At 35.3% G+C, this 26,257-nt stretch overlaps 1 protein-coding gene across 3 annotated transcripts; it reads left to right on the forward strand.

The window, feature by feature from the left end:
* The first annotated feature begins 366 nt into the window (after window positions 1–366).
* DLD (dihydrolipoamide dehydrogenase) lies at window positions 367–24,351 on the forward strand. Of its 3 annotated transcripts, XM_069461244.1 has the most exons (14): window positions 367–462; window positions 2,042–2,120; window positions 8,543–8,622; window positions 9,127–9,195; window positions 9,963–10,032; window positions 11,337–11,437; window positions 11,746–11,889; window positions 12,736–12,837; window positions 20,042–20,232; window positions 20,941–21,111; window positions 21,429–21,618; window positions 22,072–22,209; window positions 23,424–23,513; window positions 23,608–24,351. In XM_069461244.1, the coding sequence occupies exons 1-14, from the start codon at window positions 424–426 to the stop codon at window positions 23,671–23,673; spliced, it is 1,530 nt and encodes a 509-aa protein (XP_069317345.1). In that variant the 5' UTR covers window positions 367–423; the 3' UTR covers window positions 23,674–24,351. The 3 variants fall into 3 exon arrangements, with proteins under 3 accessions (XP_069317345.1, XP_069317344.1, XP_069317343.1); XM_069461243.1 differs by lacking the exon at window positions 11,746–11,889 and having other exon boundaries at window positions 381–462; XM_069461242.1 differs by lacking the exon at window positions 9,127–9,195 and having other exon boundaries at window positions 381–462.
* The last annotated feature ends 1,906 nt before the right edge of the window (window positions 24,352–26,257 follow it).

A 26,257-nucleotide genomic window follows, 5' to 3' on the forward strand; every position in this document is an offset into this window, starting at 1 on the left:
CTTCACATGGTTGTCGTAAGGATGAAGTGAGACAAGGCGGAAAGTGCCGAGGAATGCCTAGAACAACCAACCAAGAGCTTATTGAACTTGTCACGGTTTACTTTCTGTAGCATGTATTAAGCAAACGATAATTTTATTTGTTTATTTCGTCTTCCAAGTATAAGATTACATTGTATGTCAGGACATTTTGACCGCACCCCCCTAAAATGATCCCTCCACGCCCCCCGCCCCACCGCTGCCACAAAGCACTACGCCCCTTACGACAGCGTACGACGCCGAGCCTGACAAGAACGAAGGGACCGCGCAAGCCAATCGCGCCGCTGCCGGGAGATGACGCAAGCTGCGCTTGTGCATGCGCAGGGCGGGGAGACCTTGGAAAAGTGGAGTCGCTTAGCGGAGGTGAAAGCATTGGCGGAAGGGAAAATGCAGAGCTGGAGTCGTGTGTACTGCTCCTTGGCCAAGGTGAGGGCCGCGTGTGAGTGAGTGTGGTCGTGCCGAGCCAGAGGCACGGAGGGGCCCGCTCAGTGGGTTCGGGACGCGGCCCAACTCTGGCTGGAGTGGGAGAGGCCGGGGTGCCTGTCCGGGACTACTCCGGGCCCCGCCTCTGCACCGTCTCAGCCCGGGCCTCGCCTCAGAGGTAACGTCTCGGCTCGTTCTCCGGCAGCAGCAGCCGGGCGGCGGGCCTGGGCCCAGGCTGTGGGGAGTCCACGCCAGTTGTGCGACGGCCGGCAGCCACGCACACCACACCTCCAAACCTGGGCCTCCACCTTGGTGGAGGAAATGTAAGCCCCCGGCCCTTGTCCCGTATGGTTTGGCTTTTCATGCCTTCTGCCTTTTTCTTATCCTAATCCTGACCCCTAAGTGGCCTAATTTTCTGCAGTGGGCAGGTGCTACTTCTTGAATGGCATAGACCTAGTCAACCCAACAGAAAGCCCTAGGAATTCCCCTAAGGTGCTGTCAGTGTTTGCAGCTTTAAATTAGTGTCCATTGCCATCTGTCTGGTTCTCCTGGAGTTTATATTTTTAATTGCAGCGGTTGTCGTCAAGACAGTTTTCCCTTTATCTGTCTACCAGATATGGCCAAACCATATGTATGTAGGACCTTGGCTGGACACTATGTTGGTGGAGACCTTAAATATAATAATATAGCGATCAAGCCCCTTTGTTTCAAAGATGAGAAACATATGTTCCCAGAAATTAATGTCACATGTCAGAAGTTCATGCTTTTAGGGAGAGGAAGAGCTGGGACTAAAACTCAGCACTGACAATCTGCTGCTCTTTGGTCTACTGTCCTGCCCTCAGGTGCAAGAGTTGCTTTGGAATAAAGACTTTTACTACATCAGTGTAGATTTTGTCACTGCAGCCTAAGTGCTTGGCTGGGATAGGAAGAGGAGATACTTGCTTTGTTTCTTTGTATGTCACCGTTCTTAGGAAATGGTAACTGTCAGCATATAGAGATTGTGGAGATTATGGTGTAATTTGTGAAACTGTAGTAGCTCCAGAACATTTCTGCATTACTTAGTGCATTTTCCTAAGTTACCTTGTCAAATTTTCTGTTTCTAGTTCATGACTTAGGAACATCTTTCTAGGTAAATATGGACTATATATACATGGTAGATTAGAGTCGGGAAACAGTAATTACAAGTAAAAGTATTATCATACTGTAGATTATTCAAGTACTTAAGTTATAACTTTCAGAACTTTATGACATTAAAATGATCCCTGGCACTAAAAATCAGCCACACTTACTGAAAATTTAACAAAACTTAAAACCACTGAATAAATTTTTAAATTAGGTTAAATATGAGGTGGTTTGAATATTCATAATAAAAAGATGGGTGTGGCAAGCTGAGACTGAAAAGTTTAAATGATTGTTACTGTCCTGGAGGATAAATTGACATGTGACCTCTATGGCAATGAAAGATATATTAATAATCAGTGTTTGATACATTTGCTCAAAATTGTTACCTTTTCATCAACCTTCAGTAGTTCTGTGTTTTCAATTCATATCTTACATAATAGGAGCATTTTCTTCTTTCTAGAGGGGCCATTTCAATCGAATATCTCATGGCCTACAGGGACTTTCTGCAGTGCCTCTGAGAAGTTATGCAGATCAGTCAAGTAAGTAATTGGTAAATTCTCATCACTTCAGCTGACAGTTCCTTCTATTTCAATGTAAAAGCAGGTGAATTTAGAATAACTTATGATAATCTTAGAATTCATTTGTTCATATATTTAATCATTTAAATGTTACCACCTAGTGTTTTCCAGGAGGTGAATAAAGCAAAGCACTGCTCTTATGCACCTTGTGGTCTGGTGATATAAGACAAGCAATAAATATTTTGGAAAGTAATTGAAAGTTAAAGCAGGTAACAGGGAGGAAGAGAGACAATTTTAGATAGCATGTCAGGAAAGGCCTTTTTGAGGAGATGGTGTCTGAGCAGGGGCCTCAGTGAAGTGAGGGAGTAAGAAGGTTATTTCAGGCCAAGGGAAAAATTGGTGAGAAAAGTCTGAGGTAGGAATTTGCTTGTGAAGTTTAAGGAATAGCAAGAAGGCTGGTTTGGCTGGAGCAGAGACCCATAGAATGTAAAATCAGAGAGATAGGCAGGGGACAGATTATGAAGTGCTTTGTAAGCCAAGCCATGTAGTTTGAATTTTACTCCAGTGTGATGGGAAACCACTGAAGGGTTTTGAGCAAGGCAGCAGTTTCATATGTTTACATTTTAAAAACTTAATTTTGTCCACTGGGTAAGTTTGTGTTGGTTGTTGTAACACTGTTTAGAATGAATGGTGAGTTGTCTTTTTTGACATTGTGAATGAAAATCTTGATGAATTTATCAAAAAGCACATTTTAAAGACCAGCTGGATGTACCTACCCTAAAAGGAAGCTACATACCATGGAATTTTCCTCTTTATACTTTTTTATATTTTTGAAGTTTCTATAAAGGATACGCATTTTAATTTTTAAGTATTTAAAACAGGAAGTTAATGGGCTTATGCTGAAATATTTTGATCTCTTAGTGTGAAGGATATTGATTATTTGAAATTAGCTATTTTGACTTTTACTGGACTCACCTAGATAGGTTATAAGTAAAATCGGATGTCTTAAAACTTCATTGTAGAAATCATTAGGTGGGAGAACTGTGGCCATCAGTCTCCCTGCATTCTGTGAAATAATTGAATCCTGTATCCTTAGCTGTTAACAAACCATTTTGGATATTTTATTCTTAGAGGAAGGAAAGATAGAGGGAGGATTCTAGTCACCAGTGACCAACAGTGACTGAGTAATTTATTCTAGCTTTGAACAGGTCAAGAAAGCTAAGCATAGGGAGCTGTGAAATCTACCTATGGATTGGGAATGGTCACAGAATTCTTTCCTAAGGAATTATGTTGTTATCTGAAAAGGATGAGGATCACTCGGTTTATAGATTGACTCTTTTATTGTAATTCTTTTTCTTTCTCTGTAGACTATAAGAACCAGGGCTGTGTCATTTATATATATCCCAAGAACTTAGAGTAGTATGTTAATGTGAAATGCGTGCTGTCGGTATTTATTTCTAGGTAGACGGAACAGACTGTACATAGGTAGACCAAAATAATTCCGTGCATGTAAGCTAACACTAATTCACCATTACTGAAGCTTAGACTGCATGGTATTGGTGGGTAAGCAGAATGTGGTGGGAGTTGAGGCTGGAGAAATAGTTACTGAAGGGATTTGTATGCTGTCCTTAGGAATATGGACTTTCTCTAACAAGAGACAGGGAAACTAGTAAAGAGCAAGAGAATAATAACCGAGTTGGGTTTTAGCTGGGGTAGCACTGGGGTAGCAGTATGTAGGGTGTAATGGAGGATGGGAATGAGCCTGGAGGCTACAGGACTAAAGTTGGGAGGCGGATCTGAGAAGGGAGTAACACTTACTGAGTATGCACCTGGCACCATCTTAGGGTCTGGACATACATTCTCTCTGATTCTTACAACCATAGGCTGTAGGTATCATCCTTACTATTAACCCTATGTTACCTCAAAACCCAGAGAGATCAAGTAATTTGCCCAAAAATTTAGGGATGGTAGAGTTCATATTTGAACCTTGGTTTGTTTACTTCAGATCCTTTCTTATTTTACTATATTTCTCCTTTATGGAGTAAGAGGTTGTAGGGTTGTGATCAGAAAGCGGAGTATTAGAATCCAAGATTTCAGAGGCTGAGCAGTTTTGGGCAATAACAAGCGTAGGGTGTGACTGTGGGAGGAGGTTACTGAAGTGGATCTTAAATCAGCCTCCCTTACGCCCCAACAGAATGTCAACAAATAAACTTTACCAAATAGCTCTTATACTCATTTTAGTGAATTTGGTAATTAATGATTACTGCTTTATATTATCTCTTTTCCTGTTTCTTTTTTCTTTTTAAAATAGTCTTGTTTTTATCTTCATTTTGACACGGCTTGTTTGCTATCACTATATTGTAAGGTTATTGAAGATACTGGTACTTTCCGTATAGGTAAGGCATTCATAAGTAATTTGAATTCTTTCCCATAGTAAAACAGCTTCTTGTCATTTTAGTTGAAGTTCTTGATTAGGTTGGAGATTATGGGATCATCTGAGTGTTTTAGAAGGTGATAGAACGTAATAGTATAGAAGCATAAGTTTCAGAATCTAAAGGACCTGCCTGGTTTGAATCCTGAGTAGGTCACTTACTAGTTGTGCAACCTTGTGCAAGGTATTTAGTTTTCAGTTTTTTCTTCCTCTTGTAAATGGTAATAATAACTATGTCACAGAAATGTAATGAAGCTTCAATAAGACAACATGTATTAATATAAAGCATTTAGCTCACTGACTGACATGTAGCAAATTACCCAAATGGTAGGTGTTATTACAGACTGACTTCTCAAGATACATCTTGTAATTTAATGATAATTACAATTGAGTTGTAACTTAGCACCTTTATTTCAGCTGTAGCCTTGATAAGTGATGCCTCATTTTCCTCATAATGATATAAGTAACATTTGTAGGGTAATTTGCAAAGCACTTTTTCCTGCTTTTTCTCTTTCAGTTAAGTTTAATAACATTAATTGCCACGTTTAAGTCAATAACCTCTCATTGTACCTGAGTATTTTAGAAGTATCAACCTGATAGCTTTTGCTGATATTTCACTGCCAAGATTGCTATCCAGTTGTCATTTGTCATTTTTGCTGACTTAGTCATCTTTCTCTTGTGTTATCAGTTTCTATATTCTTTTAGTTTTTCTTTTTCACTTTCAAGGACTGATGCTAATTTTGTAAAAATTTCTGAGTACTCCTTAAATTGAGTACTAAATGTATGTCATTCAACTAGTTTTCTATATTCTGATTTTTTAACTTTATTTATGGAACCCAGCCTGTGAAATGCTTCTTGACAAGGAGAGGGTGAATTAGAATCATGTGTTGTAAATGTTCATTTGCATGCATCCATTGGTACAGGTGAGAACTAGATGATTTGTTTTTCTGAGGTTTATTATGAAAAGTTGTTAACATTTAGAAAAGTTGTAAGAATTTTACAGTGAACACCCATAGATTCTTCCATTAATATTTTTCTCTACTTAGCATTAACACATACCTGTCAATCCATCAATCCATCTTGTTTTTGGATACATTTCAATACTGGCTTGTTTTTGAAAGTTTGTCATTGGCTTGCACCCTCCCGTATTCTCAGCTGACAAATATTAGATAAAGACTCTGCTTTTTTCTCTTCATTTTTGTGCTTCTTAGTACTTTCTTGGTGTTGTGATGGACTGTTACATCTAGCTTCTTCAGTGAGAGGTGAACTGTTTTTGATATTTTCTATAGTTTTTAAAAAACTACCTAAGATTATGTAGTCAATTGAGAAATAAAACCCAAGTTTTTTGGCTATTGGTTTTTTTTTTTTTTTTTTTTTGAGACAGAGTCTCACTCTGTTGCCCAGGCTAGAGTGAGTGCCATGGCATCAGCCTAGCTCACAGCAACCTCAAACTCCTGAGCTCAAGCGATCCTCCTGTCTCAGCCTCCCGAGTAGCTGGGACTACAGGCATGCACCACCATGCCCGGCTAATTTTTTCTATATATATTTTTAGCTGTCCATATAATTTCTTTCTATTTTTGGTAGAGATGGGGTCTCGCTCTTGCTCAGGCTGGTCTCGAACTCCTGAGCTCAAACGATCCGCCCACCTCGGCCTCCCAGAGTGCTAGGATTACAGGCGTGAGCCACCGCGCCCGGCCATTGGCTATTGTTTTTTATCATTTGTTTACTTCTCCTGGTTCTTTTCCAGGATTTTTGTACTGTGGATTTACTATATGTGTTGTTACATATCAGTAATTAAAAATATATGCTCAAAAAATACATATACTTAAAATCTAAAATATTTAATTTAGTCATTAAAAAGCTTTTGAAGAATTATAGCAATAATATATAAATTATGACTATGTAATGTGCTCATATAAAGAGAAAAGAATATAAAATTTTATGTGGCAAAATTTGAATTTTATGAAAACTTTCATAGAAGAAAGCTTAAGAGGACCCATAAACATAGTTTTGTCTGGCTTGTGTGGCAATGTGGATGCTTTTTGGTTTTGGGGGGGGGTTTTTTTTTTTTTTTTTTTTGCTTTCCTGTGTTCAATTTCTTTTCAGTAAACCTCTATTTTTTAATCAGAAAAGATATTAAAAATTCAGCAAAGAAACCTGTTTTGTAGCTTGTATTTACATTACTGTGAAATTAAAAATTAGAACCCATTTAAGTAATATTGTGTAATCATCATTTGGTTCCAGATTTGAAAATAGAAATACATTTTATTATATACTTAATTCTGAACATAAATCAGTGAACTGAGCAGGTGGCCAGAAAGCACAAGTGGGATCAATAAAAATTGAAGCAATAATTTTGTCATGTATTGGACTGGCTATATATTTTTTCATGTATTGAGTAATCCCAATTATCTGATATAACCAAGAAGAATCCAGTACTTTCATTTATTCAGTAGGAAAGATTCTTAGATTTTGTGGATAATTGGGTTGATTAACTTCTTAATTATCTGCCAACATAGAGGTACTGTGCTTCTGTTCAGGCTAGCAAAGGTTTTTTGAATGATAGCACTCTCATCTTCTAGAGGTGTGTTTTTGCAGGGAGGGGATGATACAGATTAAAGTTGTCATCTTTGTAGGTCAGAATATAGCTAGTATATATTGAATACTTCCTATGTATGTTATAGGTACTATGCTAAACTATTTATGTATATTATTTCGTTGTGTGTTAGCACACTGTGAAGTTTTTTTTGTAGTCTTTATTTTGCAGGTGAGGAAACGAAGATGCAGCAGGTTAAATTACTCACCCACCTAAGGTCTCGACATAGCTAGTAATTGTAAAGCTTAAGCTTTCTGGGATTTTAGTTTATGATGGTTAAAATTGAGGAATGGAATAGTATCGAATAATGGAAAGACCACTAAAAGTAGAATCAAAAAGCTAACCTTGGACCAGTTAATTGACCTCTCTGAAACTCTTGTTTCTTCTTTGAAATGTCTTGTTTATGTCATCCTTACTTTCCTCATAAGAAGTTCTTTGAATCAAATATGATAATATATGTAAATATGCATTAATGAACTGTTAAATGCTAGACCAGTTGGAGTTGTAAGGACAGTGGAAGGGGAGAAGGGAGACTGTCTCCTAACTCAAAAGTCACTGTTACTTTATTTGAAGTTGGATTGAAGAGACTGGGGGGTAATTGGATTTATTTGTACATTTGTATTGCAATTATTATATTCCTAAGCCTGCTGATGAAAGTTAATTTTCAATTTTTTATCTTTATCTTTGTATGATAAATATCCAGAATAATTAATTGAATGTTCTGGTTAGCCTGTTATCTTAAGCCATATAATATTTATCAATATGCAAATAAAGTTTGAAACATTTATCATGTATTATATGGAAACTAATTTTTTTCTGTTATTTCAGAAAAAGGTAATTTGAAAGAGGTAATTTGTCTTAAATTTACTGGAAGTACTAAGGCATTATACAAAATTATATTACTTAATTTTAACATTTGTCATTGAAGGCAGTATTATCATTCCTGTATTATAAAAAGGTTAAGTCACTTGGCCAAGGCCACACAACAGATAAGTGGCAGTGCTGAGATATGAAGTCTGGTATATCAGATTCCAAAGCTCAGGCTCTTTCCTTCATGCAGACTTGTCTTCCAGTGTCACTAAATCCCTGTCAGTTGTCATTAAATAAATCTACAGTTATCATTAAATAAAACTACAGAATTTAGCAAGGTCAGTGGATATAAGGTTAATATTACAGAACTCAGTTGTATTTGCATATGCCATAGGCAATAATAGAAAATGAAATTTTAAAATTTGTGCCATTTTCAGTAGCATGAAAGAACATCAAGTACCTGGGAATAAAATATTACTGTATAGAAATGCTGGTTATTTGTACTTTCTTGGAAGTGTAAGTATTAGGTTGTTTGCTTTTCCAAAGAGTTATTTTTAGTAAATTTTAAGCAATTTACTATTTTATATCAATTTGCTTTTATTGTAGTTGATGCTGATGTAACAGTTATAGGTTCTGGTCCTGGAGGATATGTTGCTGCTATTAAAGCTGCCCAGTTAGGCTTCAAGGTAAGGTTTGAACTTTAAGTGTTGATACATTCTTATTTGGGAAGGGTTGATCATATTCACAAAACACTTTGCAGGTGAAAACATGGTAAATAATTTCTTAACTCGCTAAATTATTGCTAAGCCTGAGACCAATGAAGATCAGGTTAATTTGGTTATAGTATTCACATGGAATGGAAAGTGAAGTCCATGATTTTTTCCCCTGCTCCCAATACTTTTTATTATATTTTAGCTTGTAATTACACTTTGGAAGATACAGTGATAGAACTAAAAGCATATATTTAGTAATGTTAAGCAAACAGAAATATCTTTTAGAATATACCTTTGGCCTGAAAGAATTTAGTGTTATTCAAATGATAAATTATAAAGGACTCTGTATTTTAGACTCTGTAAAACACAGCTTGAGTAGCTTGTTTTGTAGGAAAATTAAGACATAACATTTGAAATTTTAGTGAGCTGAAACATTGTAGGTTATATACAGTTGAATGATGTTTTCTTTGGTTGTAGACAGTCTGCATTGAGAAAAGTGAAACACTTGGTGGAACATGCTTGAATGTTGGTTGTATTCCATCTAAGGTGAGCATATGTTTGGTACCGTGCAGAGATTTTTTTTTTTGTTAGCTACTAACTAGAAGGATGGATTGAGACTAGATTAGATTAGCACAGTTATTAAAAAATAACCCAAGGATGATAAAAAACTACACTTTTCTTTCGTAAAACTTTTATAAAATAGTGCTGTCACCAGTCTGCCACACATTCTTGAAATAGCTTCTTTGTTTCAGAATGCCTAGCTTATCCATTCAAATAGACTCTGATGTTCCATTTTTCTCTTTACTTTTCCTTTACCAATGAAACAGATAGTAGTAAATTTGTCTTTTAGGTGCTTTATATATGATATAAACATGACTGCCTTTTTCACCTGCCACCCTGAAGTGTGTACTTATTTCTTTGCTTTTAAAGAAAGTAAAGATGTTTTATTTTCATTCTTGTTTGTTGAGTGTTTTTTTACGTCATTATTTGTCTTTGATTAATTACATAAGAGAAACTGAATTGCTGTAGTCCTATGTACTATTCCATGTAAGAATGAAGTTTTTTAAACTTCTTTTTAAAATTTGTATTGTAAATTGACAAAATCATAGTTTTTTATGTTTATGGAGTACAAAGTGATGTTATGATTTATGAATACAATGTGGAATAATTAAGACAAGCTAATTAACATCTATCACTTCACTAATTATTTTTGTAGTGATAACATTTGAAAGAGAATGTCTTCAGAAGCACTTTTTTATTGTATGCGGTCTGTTTATGAATATTTGATAATTTCATCTTTTTATTTCCTTTAGGCTTTATTGAATAACTCTCATTATTACCATATGGCCCATGGAAAAGATTTTGCATCTAGAGGAATTGAAAGTGAGTATACTTTTCATACTTACCGATATTACTAGATTGCTTGACTTGACTCTTCTGGCTAAAGACTTACATGTGTCTAATGTGTGTAATAGATGTTTAGTGAGGGAAGACTAAGATAAAGAATCTTGAAAATGTAGAGATTTACTTAAGAAAGAAGGCTTAAATCCAGATTGCTACCATGATATATTCTTTTCCTTTGCCCACTTTTGCCTGAAGTCTGGATTTGTGTTTACACGAAGAGTTAATTGTTGTTTCTCTGAAACCTGAAGATTACTGGGGAGGCTGGATTGCTGAGTGCTATGTACAGATAAAGAAAAAGGAAGGAGGAAAGGCATACCTAAGCTGCTGATAGTGGAAAGGGCAAAGGAGAGAAAGAGTGAGGCGCAGTGGAAAAGGAAGAGGACATTTCATAATATTTGAATTTGGTTTGTCTTGTCTCCTGGCCATATTATTTTGGGCTGTTTTCATCTTTTCTCTCCAGATATTGTTGACAGATACTTCTGGAGGGTTAGGACCCATGCATACCTTGGGGTGTTACTTTTCCTTCATTTGTTTCTTTATAGTAATAGGTTTCTGAAAGGGGCTATATGTAGGCAATCCAGAGTATAGAGGTGATGTATATACACTAAAGAAAATGAAAAGTGGAATGATGTAAGGAAAGGTAGTCAAGAGACCTGTATTGTAGGCAAGGGTTTCTGTCTAGCTCTGTGACCTTGGGTAAATTCCTCAGAGTCTGTGTTTCCTTATCTCTGAGAGATTTGTTGGTTGTTGTATGAGCTGATTTCTAAGATATCCTTCTTACTTCTAAAGTTCTATTGAGTTGAGCATTTTTATTTTATATTGTTGCTTGAGAGTTCTCTTCTGAGTTAAACGAGCAATTAAAACCCAGTTGATTAAATTAAACTTTTTATATTAAGCTCCTGTATTTGAAATTTTCAGATGTGTATTTTGTAATTAGTTTTTGTTTCATGAAATTTAGCATTTTTCTTTAATTAAAATTTCAGATGACATTTTACTTTGCCATTTCTACTTGTTGCAGTGGGATATAATATTTTATTTTAGATTGCATTTTTACTCAAGGGGGACATTTTACAGTGTTTGACAAGTTCCATTATTATGATATGATGATGGCCTTTTGTCAGCTGTGATTATTATCAGTTATTAAATTTTAAAATTTTACTACTGTCTTTTACATAGTTTTGTAAGCATTAGGCTGAAATTTTCCAGACGATGGTTAATGAAAAACACTACACATTGCTTGAAGAATTTAGCTAAGAACTAAAAATGTATTTAACAAATTACAGTGTCTGAAGTTCGCTTAAATTTAGAGAAGATGATGGAGCAGAAGAGTACTGCAGTAAAAGCTTTAACTGGTGGAATTGCCCACTTATTCAAACAGAATAAGGTCAGTGCGTAATGTTCAGATTTCTGCTTTATTTTGTTTACATACTAAACATTGCATGATGCTAATAGTGCGATGATATTTGAACTTGGTTACTGGGTGAGGGGGGATATTTATTTAATTTAATACAGTTTGCTAACCTGAAATAGATTTCTCTGACTGACAGAACAAATTTTTTGCTGTTCCATGTATAACATTACTAAGTAAGGAAGTATGTTGTTTTAGATAAATTATTTTCAGAATATTTTTATTTAATGTTTATAAAAAAATTATTTTAAACTTTGTGAATTTATAAACATTATTTTATAAAGGTTGTTCACGTCAATGGATATGGAAAGATAACCGGCAAAAATCAGGTCACTGCTACGAAAGCCGATGGCAGCACTCAGGTTATTGATACAAAGAACATTCTCATAGCTACAGGTTCAGAAGTTACTCCTTTTCCTGGAATCACGGTATTTATGCTTTATAATTTACAGCTGTGTTACAACCTTCCTTTAAAAGTACATTTTGTAAATTACTTTATGCTATTTATGAACTTTGAGAGATTTCTGACTGAGGTACTCTGTGTGTGTGTGTGTGTGTGTGTGTGTGTGTGTGTGTGTGTATATTTTTTTTTTTTTTCCTGAGATACTATATTTTGACAGATATTCAACTTTCTTAAGTTACCTGTCTTTATTCTGTGGTGATTTTGACCAGATGCAGAACACTTTATATTATAAAGATATATTTGAATTCAGCATGAAATGAAAATTGACCACTTTGTTTTGGAATACTGAATGATAAAATTTAAAGTTAGCATTTTTACTGGGATTTGATGAAATTGGATATATGGATAGAAGTTATAGATAACCTCAAAACAAATAAATGACTTAGTATTTTTAGTGATTTTGCTGAATGAAATCAGTTTACAGGTATAGTTGTCTATCTGTATCTGTGGAGGATTGGTTCCAGGCCTCCCTCAGATATCAAAATTCGCAGATGCTCAAGTCCCTTACATAAAATGACATAGTATTTGCATATGACCTACACACTTCCTCCTGTGTACTTTAAATTATCTCTAGGTTACTTATAATACCCAATACAATGTAAATAGTTGTTAATACTGTGTTGTTTAGGGCATAATGACCAAAAAAAGGACTGTACATATTCAGTACAGACGCAACCATCCATTTTTTTCCCTGAATATTTTTGATCCGTTTGATAGAATCCGCAAATTTGGAGCCCATGGATATGGAGGGTCGATTATACTAGGCTTTTCCAAATAATTTTGATTGTATCTTTTGTTTTTCTTATTATAGATTGATGAAGATACAATAGTGTCATCTACAGGTGCTTTATCTTTAAAAAAAGTTCCAGAAAAGATGGTTGTTATTGGTGCAGGTGTAATAGGTGTAGAATTGGTAAGTGATGTCTTTATGTTACTTCCATGGAGTTGAAAGAGACTTAAAGGTCTCCTGTTTGATTCTTTGCATAATATCATAGGCTGCCATGTTGAGTTTTGCTTAAACACTTCTACCAATAAAAAGTTTATTTTTTTTTAAAAGACAACCTTTTTAGGTAATCGTTAGTCATTAGAATGTTTTCCCTTATTTTATAATCTGCTTCCCTGTATCTTTCTTCTTTCCTGTTACCTAGAATTGGTTGAATTGATTTTTAATCTGATAGCCATTCAGATATTTGAATATAGTTCTCATTCTGACCAAATTGCATTCCAGATAAAGACCATACTCTTTACCATGATGTACATTATCTGGCTCTTGCCTTCTTCTTCATCCTCATCTCGATGCTGCTTAGGTTTTAGAAGTGTCAAACTATTTTCAGCTCTCTGAACACTATGCTGTTTTATACCCTCTGCCTGCCTTGTTCTCCCTTCTTGTCCACCTGGCAGCTTTCCACATATTTCCAGTGACCTTTTCTCTCCATTTTAGATATCCTTTCTCAGAGCCACTTACCTTATAATCACCAAGAATTGCTCTGCTTCTGAAATCATAACGTCAGACATTTTATTCTCTAACCATAACTCCTTTTCCTCTCTTACTTAGTTATTTCTAGTACACTTATGTGCTCTTTAACTTTACTGGGTCTTCTAGTCCGTAGATCTCTATGCTTTTTTTTGCTATCTGCCCTTTCCTGTCTTGACTGCTTTTCTGATCGGTTTAGATTCTGTAGTCAATCATTTTAACCACTTTCTTACAGGTGTCCTTGAGTTGCGTGCCTTGCTGTTTGTTTTGTCATATCTGCTTGGCACAACTCTAGTCCTGTTTGAATGCAGCAGTCTGCCTTTTTTATGCTATTCTCAGACTATTGGCCATACATGAAGAAAAACACACCTGCAGATTGGTGCCTGTATAAATTCTTGGTCACAACCTCAACAGGAACCTTTGACTTTCTGACAATCTGTTGTTTCCTTACCTGGAACACTGTCCTGGTCTCTGCAATGGCTGTTTCATTTCCTACTCTTCTCAGACCTCTGCCGGTACACTGTCTTCCTCTGTCTGTAGATGACTCTGTCTCCTAAATGTCAAGTAAAAAAGAAACCATCAGATGAGAACTGTCTCCTTTTGATGCCCCAGATTTGAAATACTTTTAGCTATTGTTACACCTATCCTTTTGATCTTCCCTCTGTTACTGTTGGAATGCTGTTTTCCCTAAGGCTAATCCTTCACCTCTGCTTGGCAGCACACCGTCTTTTGCCTTCTTGAAGACTTATTTTGTGATTTTTATTCTTTCTTGTATTTTTCAGTCTTTAAACTCTTTCCTACTTCTGCTTCCTTCTCATTTACAATTAAATTTGCCTTTAGGTATGTACCTGTGTATCATATATACATGCTCAGATGCATTTGCACTCAATGACATAGGCTTGTGTACACATAAATAAGCCTTCTCTTAATCCTGTGTTTTTCTTCAGTTACTAATTTCCCTTTTACTTTTCCTCCACAACCCAGCTTCTTGAAAGAGTTGTCCAGGCTCTATTTCATCAGCTTCCACTCACTTCTCAGTCCATGGCTTCTTGTGTCAATAAATTGCTCCAACAAGGACATGAATGGATTTATTGCTCAATCCAGTTTTCTTCACTGCTTTATTTGGCAGCAGACAGCATTGCTGATTTTCTTCTTTCAAACTCTTTCCCCAGCTTCTCTGACTCCATATGCTGCTGGTTTTACATTTACCCTTTGGGCTGAATTCTCCATCATCTATGCAAGTTCTTCTTTTCTTAGCTTTCCCTTTAATTGTTAGTATTACTCTAGATTCTGTGTCAGGGTTCTATCCTGGACCCTTTTTGTCTCTCCACAGAATATTCTCTGCACTGCCACCTCAGTTACCCAAGAACTCAAAAATATCTGCAGCCTGATTCTTTCTCCTTGCCTCTGGACTGTTATATCTAAATTCCTACCAGCATCTCTACTTGTGTGTCTCACAGGCATCGTAGTCAGTAAATGTATAACTTAACCTTTCTGTCCCCATTCTACCTCTCCCACACCCAGATAAACAAAACCAAACCTGTTTCTCTTCCTACGCTTCCCACCTCAATGAGTGGTACTGCCATCATCGAAGGAATTTGAATTTTAGAATCAACCACATTTAAATTTGAATTACAGCTCTGCCTCTTGTTGGTTTTATGTCTTTCTTAAATTAATGAGCCTCTCTGGACTACTTGATTTGTCATTAAAAATGGGGATAAGAATAACTAACTTACATGATTATTACTCAGATTTAATAAGGTAATACATTTAAAGCACTTAATGTGGTGCCTGGCATCTAATAAGCTCTAAATAAGTGGTAGATACTACTGGAGTTTTCCTATCTCTAAAGATTTTGAAATCACTTTTCCTAAAGAATAGGTCATTTGTCTGTGCTCATCATTCCCTGCTTTGAGTTATGGACTCCGGGGTGATGCTTCCTGTCATTTCCACACTCCTGTCAATTTCTTACTATTCCAATTTAGGTTCAGAGAGTGGTTTTTTTTTTTTTTTTTTTTTTAAACAGCTTTATTGAGATATAATTCACATATATATTCACCCACTTAAAGTTTAAACTTCAGTGGTTTTTAGTGTATTCATAAAGTTGTGCAGCTGCCACCACTATCTGAATCTAGAACATGTTCATTACCCTAGAAAGAAACTCAGTGCCCATTAGTGATCATTCTTCATTTCCCCCTTCCCCAAGCCCCTGAAAACCACTAATCATTCTGTGTCTATGAATTTGCCTATTCTGGACATTTCATATAAATGGACTTATACAATATTATTTTGTGCCTGGTGTCTTTCACTTAGCGTAATGTTCTTAAGATTCATTTAAGCTGTAGCATGTACTGTACTTCATTTCTTTATATGGTCAAATAATATCCCATTCTATGGATATAGCACATTTTGTTTATCCATTTGTCAGTTGATGGACATTTGGATTGTTTTTACTTTGGGACTGTTACGAATATTTGCGCACAAATTTTTGTGTGGACATCCGTTTTCATTTCTCTTGGGTATATACCTAAGAGTGTAATTGTTGGTTCATATGGTAATTCTGTATTTAACTTTTTGAGGAACACTGTTTTCCACAGTGGCTGCAACATTTTCACAATCCCTTCAGCAATTTAAGTGTCAGTTGTTCCACTTCCTCACTGGTACGTGGTATTACCAGTTTTTTTAAAAAATTTGAGCTATTCTAACGGGAGTGTAGTAGTTTCTCATTGTGGTTTTTTTTTTTCTATTTTAATTTTTTGATACATAATACATATGCACATTTTTCACTACATATGATAATTTGATACATTCATATAATTAAATCAAGATAATTGAGGTATCCATCACCTGAAACATTTATCCTTTCTTTATGCTAGGAACATTTGGATTGTTTTCTTCTAGCTACTTTGAGATATACAATCTATCAATGCTAACTGTAGTCACCCTCTTGATCCATCAATCACCAGGCCTTATTTCTTCTATCTAATGGTATATTTGTACCCCTTAAGCAACCTCTCTTCATTTCTCCCTCTCCCCTACCCTTCTCAGTCTCTGGTAACCAACAGTCTGTTCTCTATCTTCATGAGATCCACCACTTTTTTTAGCTCCCATATAAGATTGAGAACCTGCAGTATTTGACTTTTTGTGCTTGGCTTATTTCACATAACATAATGACCTCCATTTACATCTGTGTTGCTGCAAATGACAGGATTTCATTCTTTTTTATGGCTGAATAACATTCCATTGTGTATATATGCCACGCTTTCTTTATCTGTTAATCCATTCATTGGTGGACACTTAGGCTGATTCCATATTTTGGCTATTGTGAATACTGCTGCGGTAAACATGAGAGTGCAGATATCTCTTTGATGTATTGATTTTGTTTCTTTTGGATATATACCCAATAGTGGAATTGCTGGATCATATGGTAGTTCTAGTTTTAGTTTTTTTGAGGAACCTCTATACTGTTTTCCATAGTGGCTGTACTAATTTACATTCCCACCAACAGTGTACAAGGGTTCTCCTTTCTTCACATCCTCATCAGCATCCATTATTGCCTGTCTTTTGGATAAAAGCCATTCTTACTGGGGTGAAATGATACCTTATTGTGATTTTGATTTGCATTTCTCTGGTGATTAGTAATGTTGAACATTTTTTCAACATTGGCTATTTGTATGTTATCTTTTGTGAAATGTCTCCAGACCTTTTGCCCATTTTTAAATTGGATGATTTCTTTTTGTTTTTGCTGTTATTTGATCTCTTCATATATTCTGGTTATTAATCCTTTGTCAGATGGATAGTTTGCAGATATTTTCTCCCATTCTGTGGGTTATCTCTTCACTTTGTTGATTGTTTCCTTTGCTGTGCAGAAGCTTTTTAGCTTGATGTAATCCCATGTGTTTATTTTTGCTTTTGTTGCCTGTGCTTTTGAGGTCTTACACAAAAATCTTTGCCCGGACCAATGTCATGGAGCATTTCCCAACGTTTTCTTCTAGTAGTTTCATGGCTTAGACTTAAGGCTTTAATCCATTTTGATTTGATTTTTGTATATGGTAAAAGATAAGGGTCTAGTTTCATTCTCCTGCGTATGGTTATCCAGTTTTCCCAGCTGCCATTTATTGAAGAGACTGCCTCTTCCTCATTGTGTATTTCTCAAAAATGAGTTGGCTGAAAATGCATCGGTTTATATCTGGGATTTCTATTCTGTTCCATTGATCTCTATGTGTCTATTTTTATGTAAGTATCATGTTGGTTTGGTTGCTATATCTTTATAGTGTATTTTGAAGTCAGGTAATGTGATGCCTCCAGTTTTGTTGTTTTTGCTCAGTATTGCTTTGGCTAATCAAGTATTTGGGGTCTTTTGTGGCTCCATACAAATTTTAGGATTCTTTTTCTATTTCTATGAAGAACGTCATTGGTATTTTGATAGGTATTGCATTGAATCTGTAAATTGCTTTTGGTAGCATTGTCATTTTAATAATATTCTTCTAATTGATGATCATGGAATATTTGAGTCCTCTTCAATTTCTTTGATGAGTGTTTTATAGATTTCCTTGTATCGATCTTTCACATCTTTGGTTAAATTGATTCCTAGGTATTTTATATTCTTTGTAGCTACTGTCAATGGTATTGTTTTCTTGATTGCTTTTTCAGATTGTGTTCACTGTTAAGAATATGTAAATGCTACTGATTTTTGTATGTTGATTTTGTATCCTGCAACTTACTGAATTTGTTTATCAATTCTAACAGTTTTTTTGGTGGAGTCTTTAGGTTTTTCTAAATATAAGATAATGTCATCTGTGTACAAGCCTAATTTGACTTCTTCCTTTCCAATTTTGATGGCCTTGATTTCTTTCTCTTGCCTAATTGCTCTGGCCAGGACTTTCCATATGATGTTGAATAAAAATAGTGAAAGTGAGCATTCTTGTCTTATTCCAGATTTTAGAGGAAAGACTTTCATTTGTTCCCTGTTCAGTATGATGTTGGCTGTGAGTTTGTCATATATGGCCTTTATTATCTTGATATGTTCCTTCTATACACCATTTATTGAGGGTTTTTATCATAAAGGGTTATTAAATTTTATCAAATGCTTTTCAGCATCTATTGAAATGATCTTGTGATTTTTTTTTTTCTTGGTTCTGTTAATGTGATATATCACATTTATTGATTTGTGTGTGTTGAACCCTCCTTGAATTCCTGGGATGAATCCCACTTGATTATGGTGAATTGATCTTTTTAATGTGTTGTTGAATTGAGTTCATTGTGATTTTAATTCACATTTCTCTAGTGACTTACAGTGTCGAGCATCTTTTTATGTACTTGTCATCCCTATATCATCTTTGGTGAATTGTCTATTCAAATATTTTGTCCATTTTTTTATTTGGTTTGTTTTCTCATCGTTGAGTTAGGAGAGTTCTTATATATTCTGAATATAAATCCTATATCAGATAAATGTTTTATAGATTTTTTTCCCCAGTCTGTGGTTTCTGTTTTCTTGTTCTTAATATTATCTTTCTAAGACTTAATTTTGATGAAGTTCAATTTATTATTTTTTTAATGGATTGTGCTTTTGGTGTTGTGTCTAAGAAATCTTTGCTTAACTTGAGGATTCTCTCCTAGGTTTTCTTCTAAAAATTTTATAGGTCCAGATCCATTCTGAGTTAACTTTCATGTGTATGTGTGAATAAGTATATATTGACAGAGTTAGATTTTTAGTATCACTGTATTGCATCTAGTTAACTCAGTCCTCATCCCAAAAATTCATGAAATTTTTAAAATGAATGCATATACCTAATTGGGAATGTAAAATTATGGTTCATTTGAATTACTAGATGATTTTAATATAAATTCTTGTAAAGGATGTGTTCATAATTTTTTATATTTTACATAGTGCTATAAAGTTTTTAATCTTGCCTGTTACATATAGTTTCATGTATACTTGTTTAGAAGTTATGCTAATTGTTAAAATATTGTTAAACTAGTATTCAGTTTAAATTATAATTTGAATGAAAAAATAAACATTTCTCCTTTGTTGAGAAAATACAATATGAAGTCAGTTTATTCTGCAAACATCAGTGATTAGTAGTAGCAATAAGAGCCTATGTTACTTCCCTTCAGGACCTTTGCACTTGCTGTTCCCTTCTGCCTAGAACACCCTTCCCCCAGCTATCTGTATATAGTTCATTCCCTTACTCTTTGAAGCCTTTTGTCACTGACAGTGAGGCCTTCCCCAACTGTGCTATTTAAAATTATTATCCCTCTCCCTTCAGTAGTAGTTGTGGTTCTACTTCCCATGTTATTTTTCTCATAGCATTTTACTGTCTCCTGACATGAATTTTACTTGTCGATCTCCATTACCAGAATATAAGGTCCCTAATGGTAGAGATTTTTGTTTTGTTGACTAATGTATATGCCTAGCAGCTAAAATGTTCCCTGACATTTAGTGGGAGCTCCATAAATGTTGAATGAATTGATAAATATATGAAGTTATAGATATTTACCATAGTGTTAATTTTAAACAGAGCTTCTAACAGAGACATATTAGCAAAAGAAAATATTTTATAATTATTTTAGATGATTTACTAAACATTTGCTATAGAAGCTTTTATGATTATTGGATTTTTTTGATTATTGTTATTTTCAGGGTTCAGTTTGGCAAAGACTTGGTGCAGATGTGACAGCAGTTGAATTTTTGGGTCATGTAGGTGGAGTTGGAATTGACATGGAGATAGCTAAAAACTTTCAACGTATCCTTCAAAAACAGGGGTTTAAATTTAAGTTGAATACAAAGGTTACTGGTGCTACCAAGAAGTCAGATGGAAAAATTGATGTTTCGTAAGTATGCTACATTTGTTTTTGATATCATATCATCCTTGTCTGTGTGTTTCTTTAAGAAAAACACTCATTTCAAAATCATATTAGTAAATACAGGTTTTTTTGTAACTTAAGACCATTTTATTCATGTAACTTAGTGTTGCTTACCAAATTATTGCATTAGTGTGTTGAAATTCTGATTAAGTTGCTAAGATGCTAAGGTGATTAATCCAATGTTCTGATTATTGTATCTTCTCATAGTATACAATCAGAAAATTTTCAACTCTCAACATTGAGTAAAATTAATTCAATATTTTTAGACAGATGTGGAAAATCAATGATCATAATAATTAGATTGCTTACTATGTATCTGGCACTCTACTTATTAAATACTTACGTTATTTAATGAAATAACTTGCCTAAGATCACACAGGTAATGAATGGCAGAGTCAGTACTTGAACTTGGATTTTTGTGACTCTAAGACCTGTGTTCTTAGCTACTGCGTTTATACTGCCTGTTTTTGTGAGATTTTAGTGATAGACCTCTAGAGGATGTGTACATTTTTTCATTGCCTGACACTTACGTTTATATTTATAATCAAATAATGAACTTACGTTGTTAGAAATGTCATCAACACTTGAGAAATCTCTAATCTGAAATTTCTAAGTCCATCAGCTAGATGCTTATATAGATTTATGTTTAACAGTTATACACTGTTCATTGTCTAGTATTGAAGCTGCGTCTGGTGGTAAAGCTGAAGTTATCACTTGTGATGTACTCTTGGTTTGCATTGGCCGACGACCCTTTACTCAGAATTTGGGACTAGCAGAACTTGGAATTGAACTAGATCCCAGAGGTAGAATTCCAGTCAATACCAGATTCCAAACTAAAATTCCAAAGTAAGTTGGATGATTATCTGTATTTTTAATAATTTTAAAATTTATTTAAAAGTGTTTTGAAAAATAAGACTTTTGCTTATAAAATGTATTAGATTTGGGAAAGAATAGTAAACTTACAAGATACAAAATCAAAAATAATTGTATTTTTTATTACTCAGATTAGAAGCTGAATTCACAGATTTTCAAAGAGCTGCATTTGATTTGTTTTTGGGTGACTTATTGACTAGACACTTAAACACGTTTGTTACCATGATGTAACTGAAGATAAATGTGATTTCAGAAGTTCACTGTGTTTCTTTTGATCTCTGTGGTGGTAGTATCTATGCCATTGGTGATGTAGTTGCTGGTCCAATGCTGGCTCACAAAGCAGAGGATGAAGGCATTATCTGTGTTGAAGGAATGGCTGGTGGTGCTGTGCACATTGACTACAACTGTGTGCCATCAGTGATTTACACACACCCTGAAGTTGCTTGGGTTGGCAAATCAGAAGAGCAGTTGAAAGAAGAGGTAATCCTGAATGTGGGTGGCTTTACTCCAATGTGTGAATTCAGCTAATGACACTGATGGTTGAGAAAAGGCATTTTATCATTGCATCAATATATTTTAACAACTATAAAACAGTGTAGTTTATGTATTTTTCCTTTGTTAGCATCATAAAGAGATCATTCACATAGATCTACCAGCAATAATGGGAGGAGAAGTTGCCTGTATTCAAAAACTGATAATTCCAGAGCTTTTATATTTGGCTTTGACATATAACCAGATGGACAGAAACTTGTATTTGCTTACGTTTATATACAAAATATGTTTCATTAACCAGCCTTTTGGTCTTTCCGTCTATATGCTGTGTGAACAATTGCCATCTTGGGATTTATTTTCTGAACAAATGGTAGATGATTTCACCAATGAGAATGAACTTTTTCAGCATTTATGTAGGTTTTCCTTTTCTCTGTTCCACAGGGTATTGAGTACAAAGTTGGGAAATTCCCATTTGCTGCTAACAGCAGAGCTAAGACAAATGCTGACACAGATGGCATGGTGAAGATTCTTGGGCAGAAATCAACAGACAGAGTACTAGGAGCACATATTCTTGGACCAGTGAGTATTGTAAACCAGAGAAATTCCATTAAGATTTCTAGAAAACATTGCTATTTATTAATTTTAAACCACCTGCTGTTTTCATTCTGAGATTACTAATTACCAGCAAAATTTTGGATATGGCCTCTCTGCATCGTTTCTAGCAGGGTACCAGCAGACTCTCATAGTCTCGCCCATCAGTATCATCTACTTTCTATACTGCAGCCAAAATTCTCTCTTCAACACATTGATTGCCACACTAGAAAAAATTTTTTTTCCTTGGCCATGGTGTTTTATTACAAAAATGAAATAAACACTTAGAAAACAAAACAGTCCTTTCTTATTTAATGAAAAATTTGTTTTTTGTTTTCTGTGTGTGAGTTGTATGCAACTTGAAAATTAGTTCATGCGGCTCCTAAGGTAAAGAGATGTGTGACATATGCTTCATGAGGCCCCAGGCTCAAAACTAGCGTGTGTTAAATACAACTCGTATGGCAGTCAATGTGTTAAAACACACACCAAACCATGTCCCTTCTTCAGATCATCCAGTGCTGTTTCTCAGCTTCTGTTGGTTACATACAAGGCTTCACTGAATCTATTCCTGCCTACCTTTCTGACCTCATCGCTTTCTGCTCTCCCCCTTTGCTTATTAATACCATGCTGCATGGGCCTTCTCTCATTTTCATAAGAGGAGAGGCTTGTTCGCATTTTAAGGCTGTTGTGCTTGTAGTACCCTATGCATAGAATGCTCTGCCTCCATGTCTTTGAATGGCAGGCTCCTTACTGTTCAGGTCTCATTTACCTCCTAAGGGAAGCCTTTTTTACCACTGAGCCTAAAGTGTATCCTCCCTCTACATCTTTTGTATCTGATGTGACAATGAGAATAGAATATTTGAGTGCTTACTATGTCACATTTTTATAACAGCTTTGCGAGATAAGAGCTGCTATTACTTTTGAGGTGAAGAACCTGAATGAAGCACACAGCCACTCAGTGGCTGAGGTAGTAATTGGTAGATAAGAGTCCAGGCCATCTGGCTCCAGAGCCCAAGCTCATCTGTGTCACCTTTTCCTGACTGGAAGACTTTTTCTTGACTTTTCCTCCACTGCTGTAACAACAAATATTTGGGGCAATTTTAAGATCCAAAAAGCCTGCTCTTTTAACTGTTGCTATCCTATTAGTGTGGTGGTGGTTTTGCCATGGAAGCAAAATTACTTCTTGGCTTGTTATTTTAAAGGGTGCTGGAGAAATGGTAAATGAAGCTGCTCTTGCTTTGGAATATGGAGCATCCTGTGAAGATATAGCTAGAGTCTGTCATGCGCATCCGGTAATTAACAACAACATACAGAATTAATGGCTGTCTAAATTTTCTTCTGACCTACAATTAATTGGCTTTTAATTCTAAATTTATTCCTTTGCAGACCTTATCAGAAGCGTTTAGAGAAGCAAACCTGGCTGCATCATTTGGCAAACCAATCAACTTTTAAATTAGAAGACTATATATATTTTTTCTGAAATTTCCTGGGAGCTGTCTTGTAAAGGTCACGTTTCTGAACAGGATATGCTCACCGCTCCAGGAATTCCTAGGACTGAAATATGAATCTTTTTTGGAAGGTATTTAATAGGTTTGGACAGAATAGATAATCTCCTATCTATATTTTACATAAACTTACTATTTTTTTCAGTGCTGTAATATGCAGGACAGAAAGCTACTTACAGTAGCATCCTGGAAAATCTTCATCAGCCCATATTTTCATGCTGTTTATGAAAGGCTCAGCATCACTGAATTTGTTAAGCTGCTTTTATCAATGATACAGAAAAGTTAAATTTGCTTTTACATGGATGGAGCTGGAGTATGATATGTGAACAGTTGTGTTTGAAACAAGGTGACCAAGATATTTTTAATTTGGTTTTCATATTTGAAACAAGTCAGTCATTTCCGTAAGATTCAAATATGTATAAACCTAACTGATGTAAATAAAAATGGTCTCTTACTCTTTTATGTAACCCCTAAATTCTTATAGTTTAGGGATAGAATTTGTGTTTAAGAGGTTTTTAAGATTCTGCTGAGGTCTACAGGTCTGAAGGATAGTTATGCAGTAACCCAAATGGAGAGAGTCTGTCTATAAAACTCAATATATTAAGTGGAGACTCAAACGTATTACAATAGGGAATGAAGATACTGAAATAAATGTCTTAAATATTCATTTACTGGTTGAGTACATGTTGAATGGTCATAGTTTTTTTTTTATGACTACCTCTAGTGTGTATTCTTACTTTTTATTGCTTTTATAGGCCTGACGGTATCTTTTTATCACATTGTATGACAATATTAAGGCATTTAAAAGGTCATTAACCCTTTCATCTGTTTTTGAAATACCCACTAAATGTTTAGGCATATACTTGTGGAGAAATACACATAAGGAACTCTGTAATCATTTCTTTTCCTATGTGGATTTCTTTGGCTGGGTAAATGACTAGTTCTTTAATGAGTGCCATAAAATTGTGTTTATTGATAAATGTCTCAAGAAATGGCCATTTTAAAGGTTTAAGTAACAAATTTACTAAGTACTAAATAGGCTTTTGCATATTATAACTAAATTTAAGGATCATTTCAGATTCATTATGTAGTTCTCAAATTTGGAATAGAGAGCATAGATTGTATCATGGTCATTATGAGTGATGCATAGTAAAGACTCTGGATTCTGCTACATAGTTCTGAAGAAAATTGAATTTTTGTTTTAGTAGGCAGTTAACTTGGCTGAACACCAACTCCAAACTCTCTTTGTAGGAGGCAGCAGCTGAAATGTCTTTTCAGTGGTAGGTTTACCTGTGCTGCCTGAAGTCTTTCCCATGCATGTGTAGTTCAGGGGTCAACCAGAGACTGGGCAGAGTTTCTGCAGAATTTGAGGGCTCCTCCCTTTTTTGGGTATTTTCCTTTCACTTTCCAGCTGTTGTGGTTGCCCCAAACTGTCCTCTGACTCTGATTCTTTAACTAGTAAGACTTGGCTTTTATCATCCTGTCAAGTAAAAATCTGTTAAAAATGGGACATTCAACCAGTGCTATTCTTTTTAAGTGTTAGCTCCCTTCTATTTTCTGCCTGCCTATTTTTGCTCTCCAGTGCCTTTACGCTGTCTCTTAACTCTGAACAAAATACGTTTTATCAGCAGGAGGGGTTGGTCTGATACGTGTTTCTTGCCATCATTGGAAGTGCTCTGTATTTTTTTAAAATCTAAAATCCCAATATCATGTGAAATTCCAGTTTATTTAAACCTCAGTCATGTCCCCTACTCTTAGAGAAAAAGTTCCTAGAGTATAGTGAAGTATAATTTGAAATCCTAGGTATAGAGACAAAATGATAAATGCAGCTTTAAGTGTTTACATTCAATATGAGAATGCAGGTATATCTGGGTGGAGAGTAAAGTCCTATAAATAGAACAAGTTTTAAATGTTCACTTAGGGCCATCTATTAAGCTCTCACTATTTTCTTGGCTTATAAAGGGTGGGGTTAATTGTCCAGTTCATTAAGCTGATTAGTTGTTTAGCTGACAAGGAATGGGGAGTAGAAAGGGTTTCTATTATTAAGTAAAATACTAAGGAAAAAATATAATTGTTCCAGTAGATGATGAGGTATGACCATTTTGCTAGCTATTTGGATTCTTAACCTATGACAGTTGCCTTGGAACCAGAGGTAAGTCACCTTATTGTTTACATTATGGTTGTTTACATAATTTTTGTCCAGGCCCAGCTTCAGATGCAGCTGTCTTGGATGTGTGAGTGGTTGTTAAGCAGTCCATGGAATAGTCTTGCTCTAAGAGGAATGTGTAAAAAAAAACACTTAGGTGCTGGGCTTTTATCCAGCTAACAGTTTAGCTATAAAGTTGACATTGCCTTGGCAATTACATTCCAGCAATTTTCTTTATCTTATGGACCAATTGTTACATTGTTGTTTTGGCCTCACCTACAAATTACAGCAGAGAATCTTTAGTTATGTGCGGCCATCCAGGGACGGGTTACAATTTTTCCATTAACTGGGAGTGGGAGGGTGGGGGCAGAGGTAGAGCGGCTAC

This window comes from Eulemur rufifrons, chromosome 29 (assembly GCF_041146395.1).
Source record: "Eulemur rufifrons isolate Redbay chromosome 29, OSU_ERuf_1, whole genome shotgun sequence".
Classification (NCBI taxonomy): Eukaryota; Metazoa; Chordata; class Mammalia; order Primates; family Lemuridae; genus Eulemur; species Eulemur rufifrons.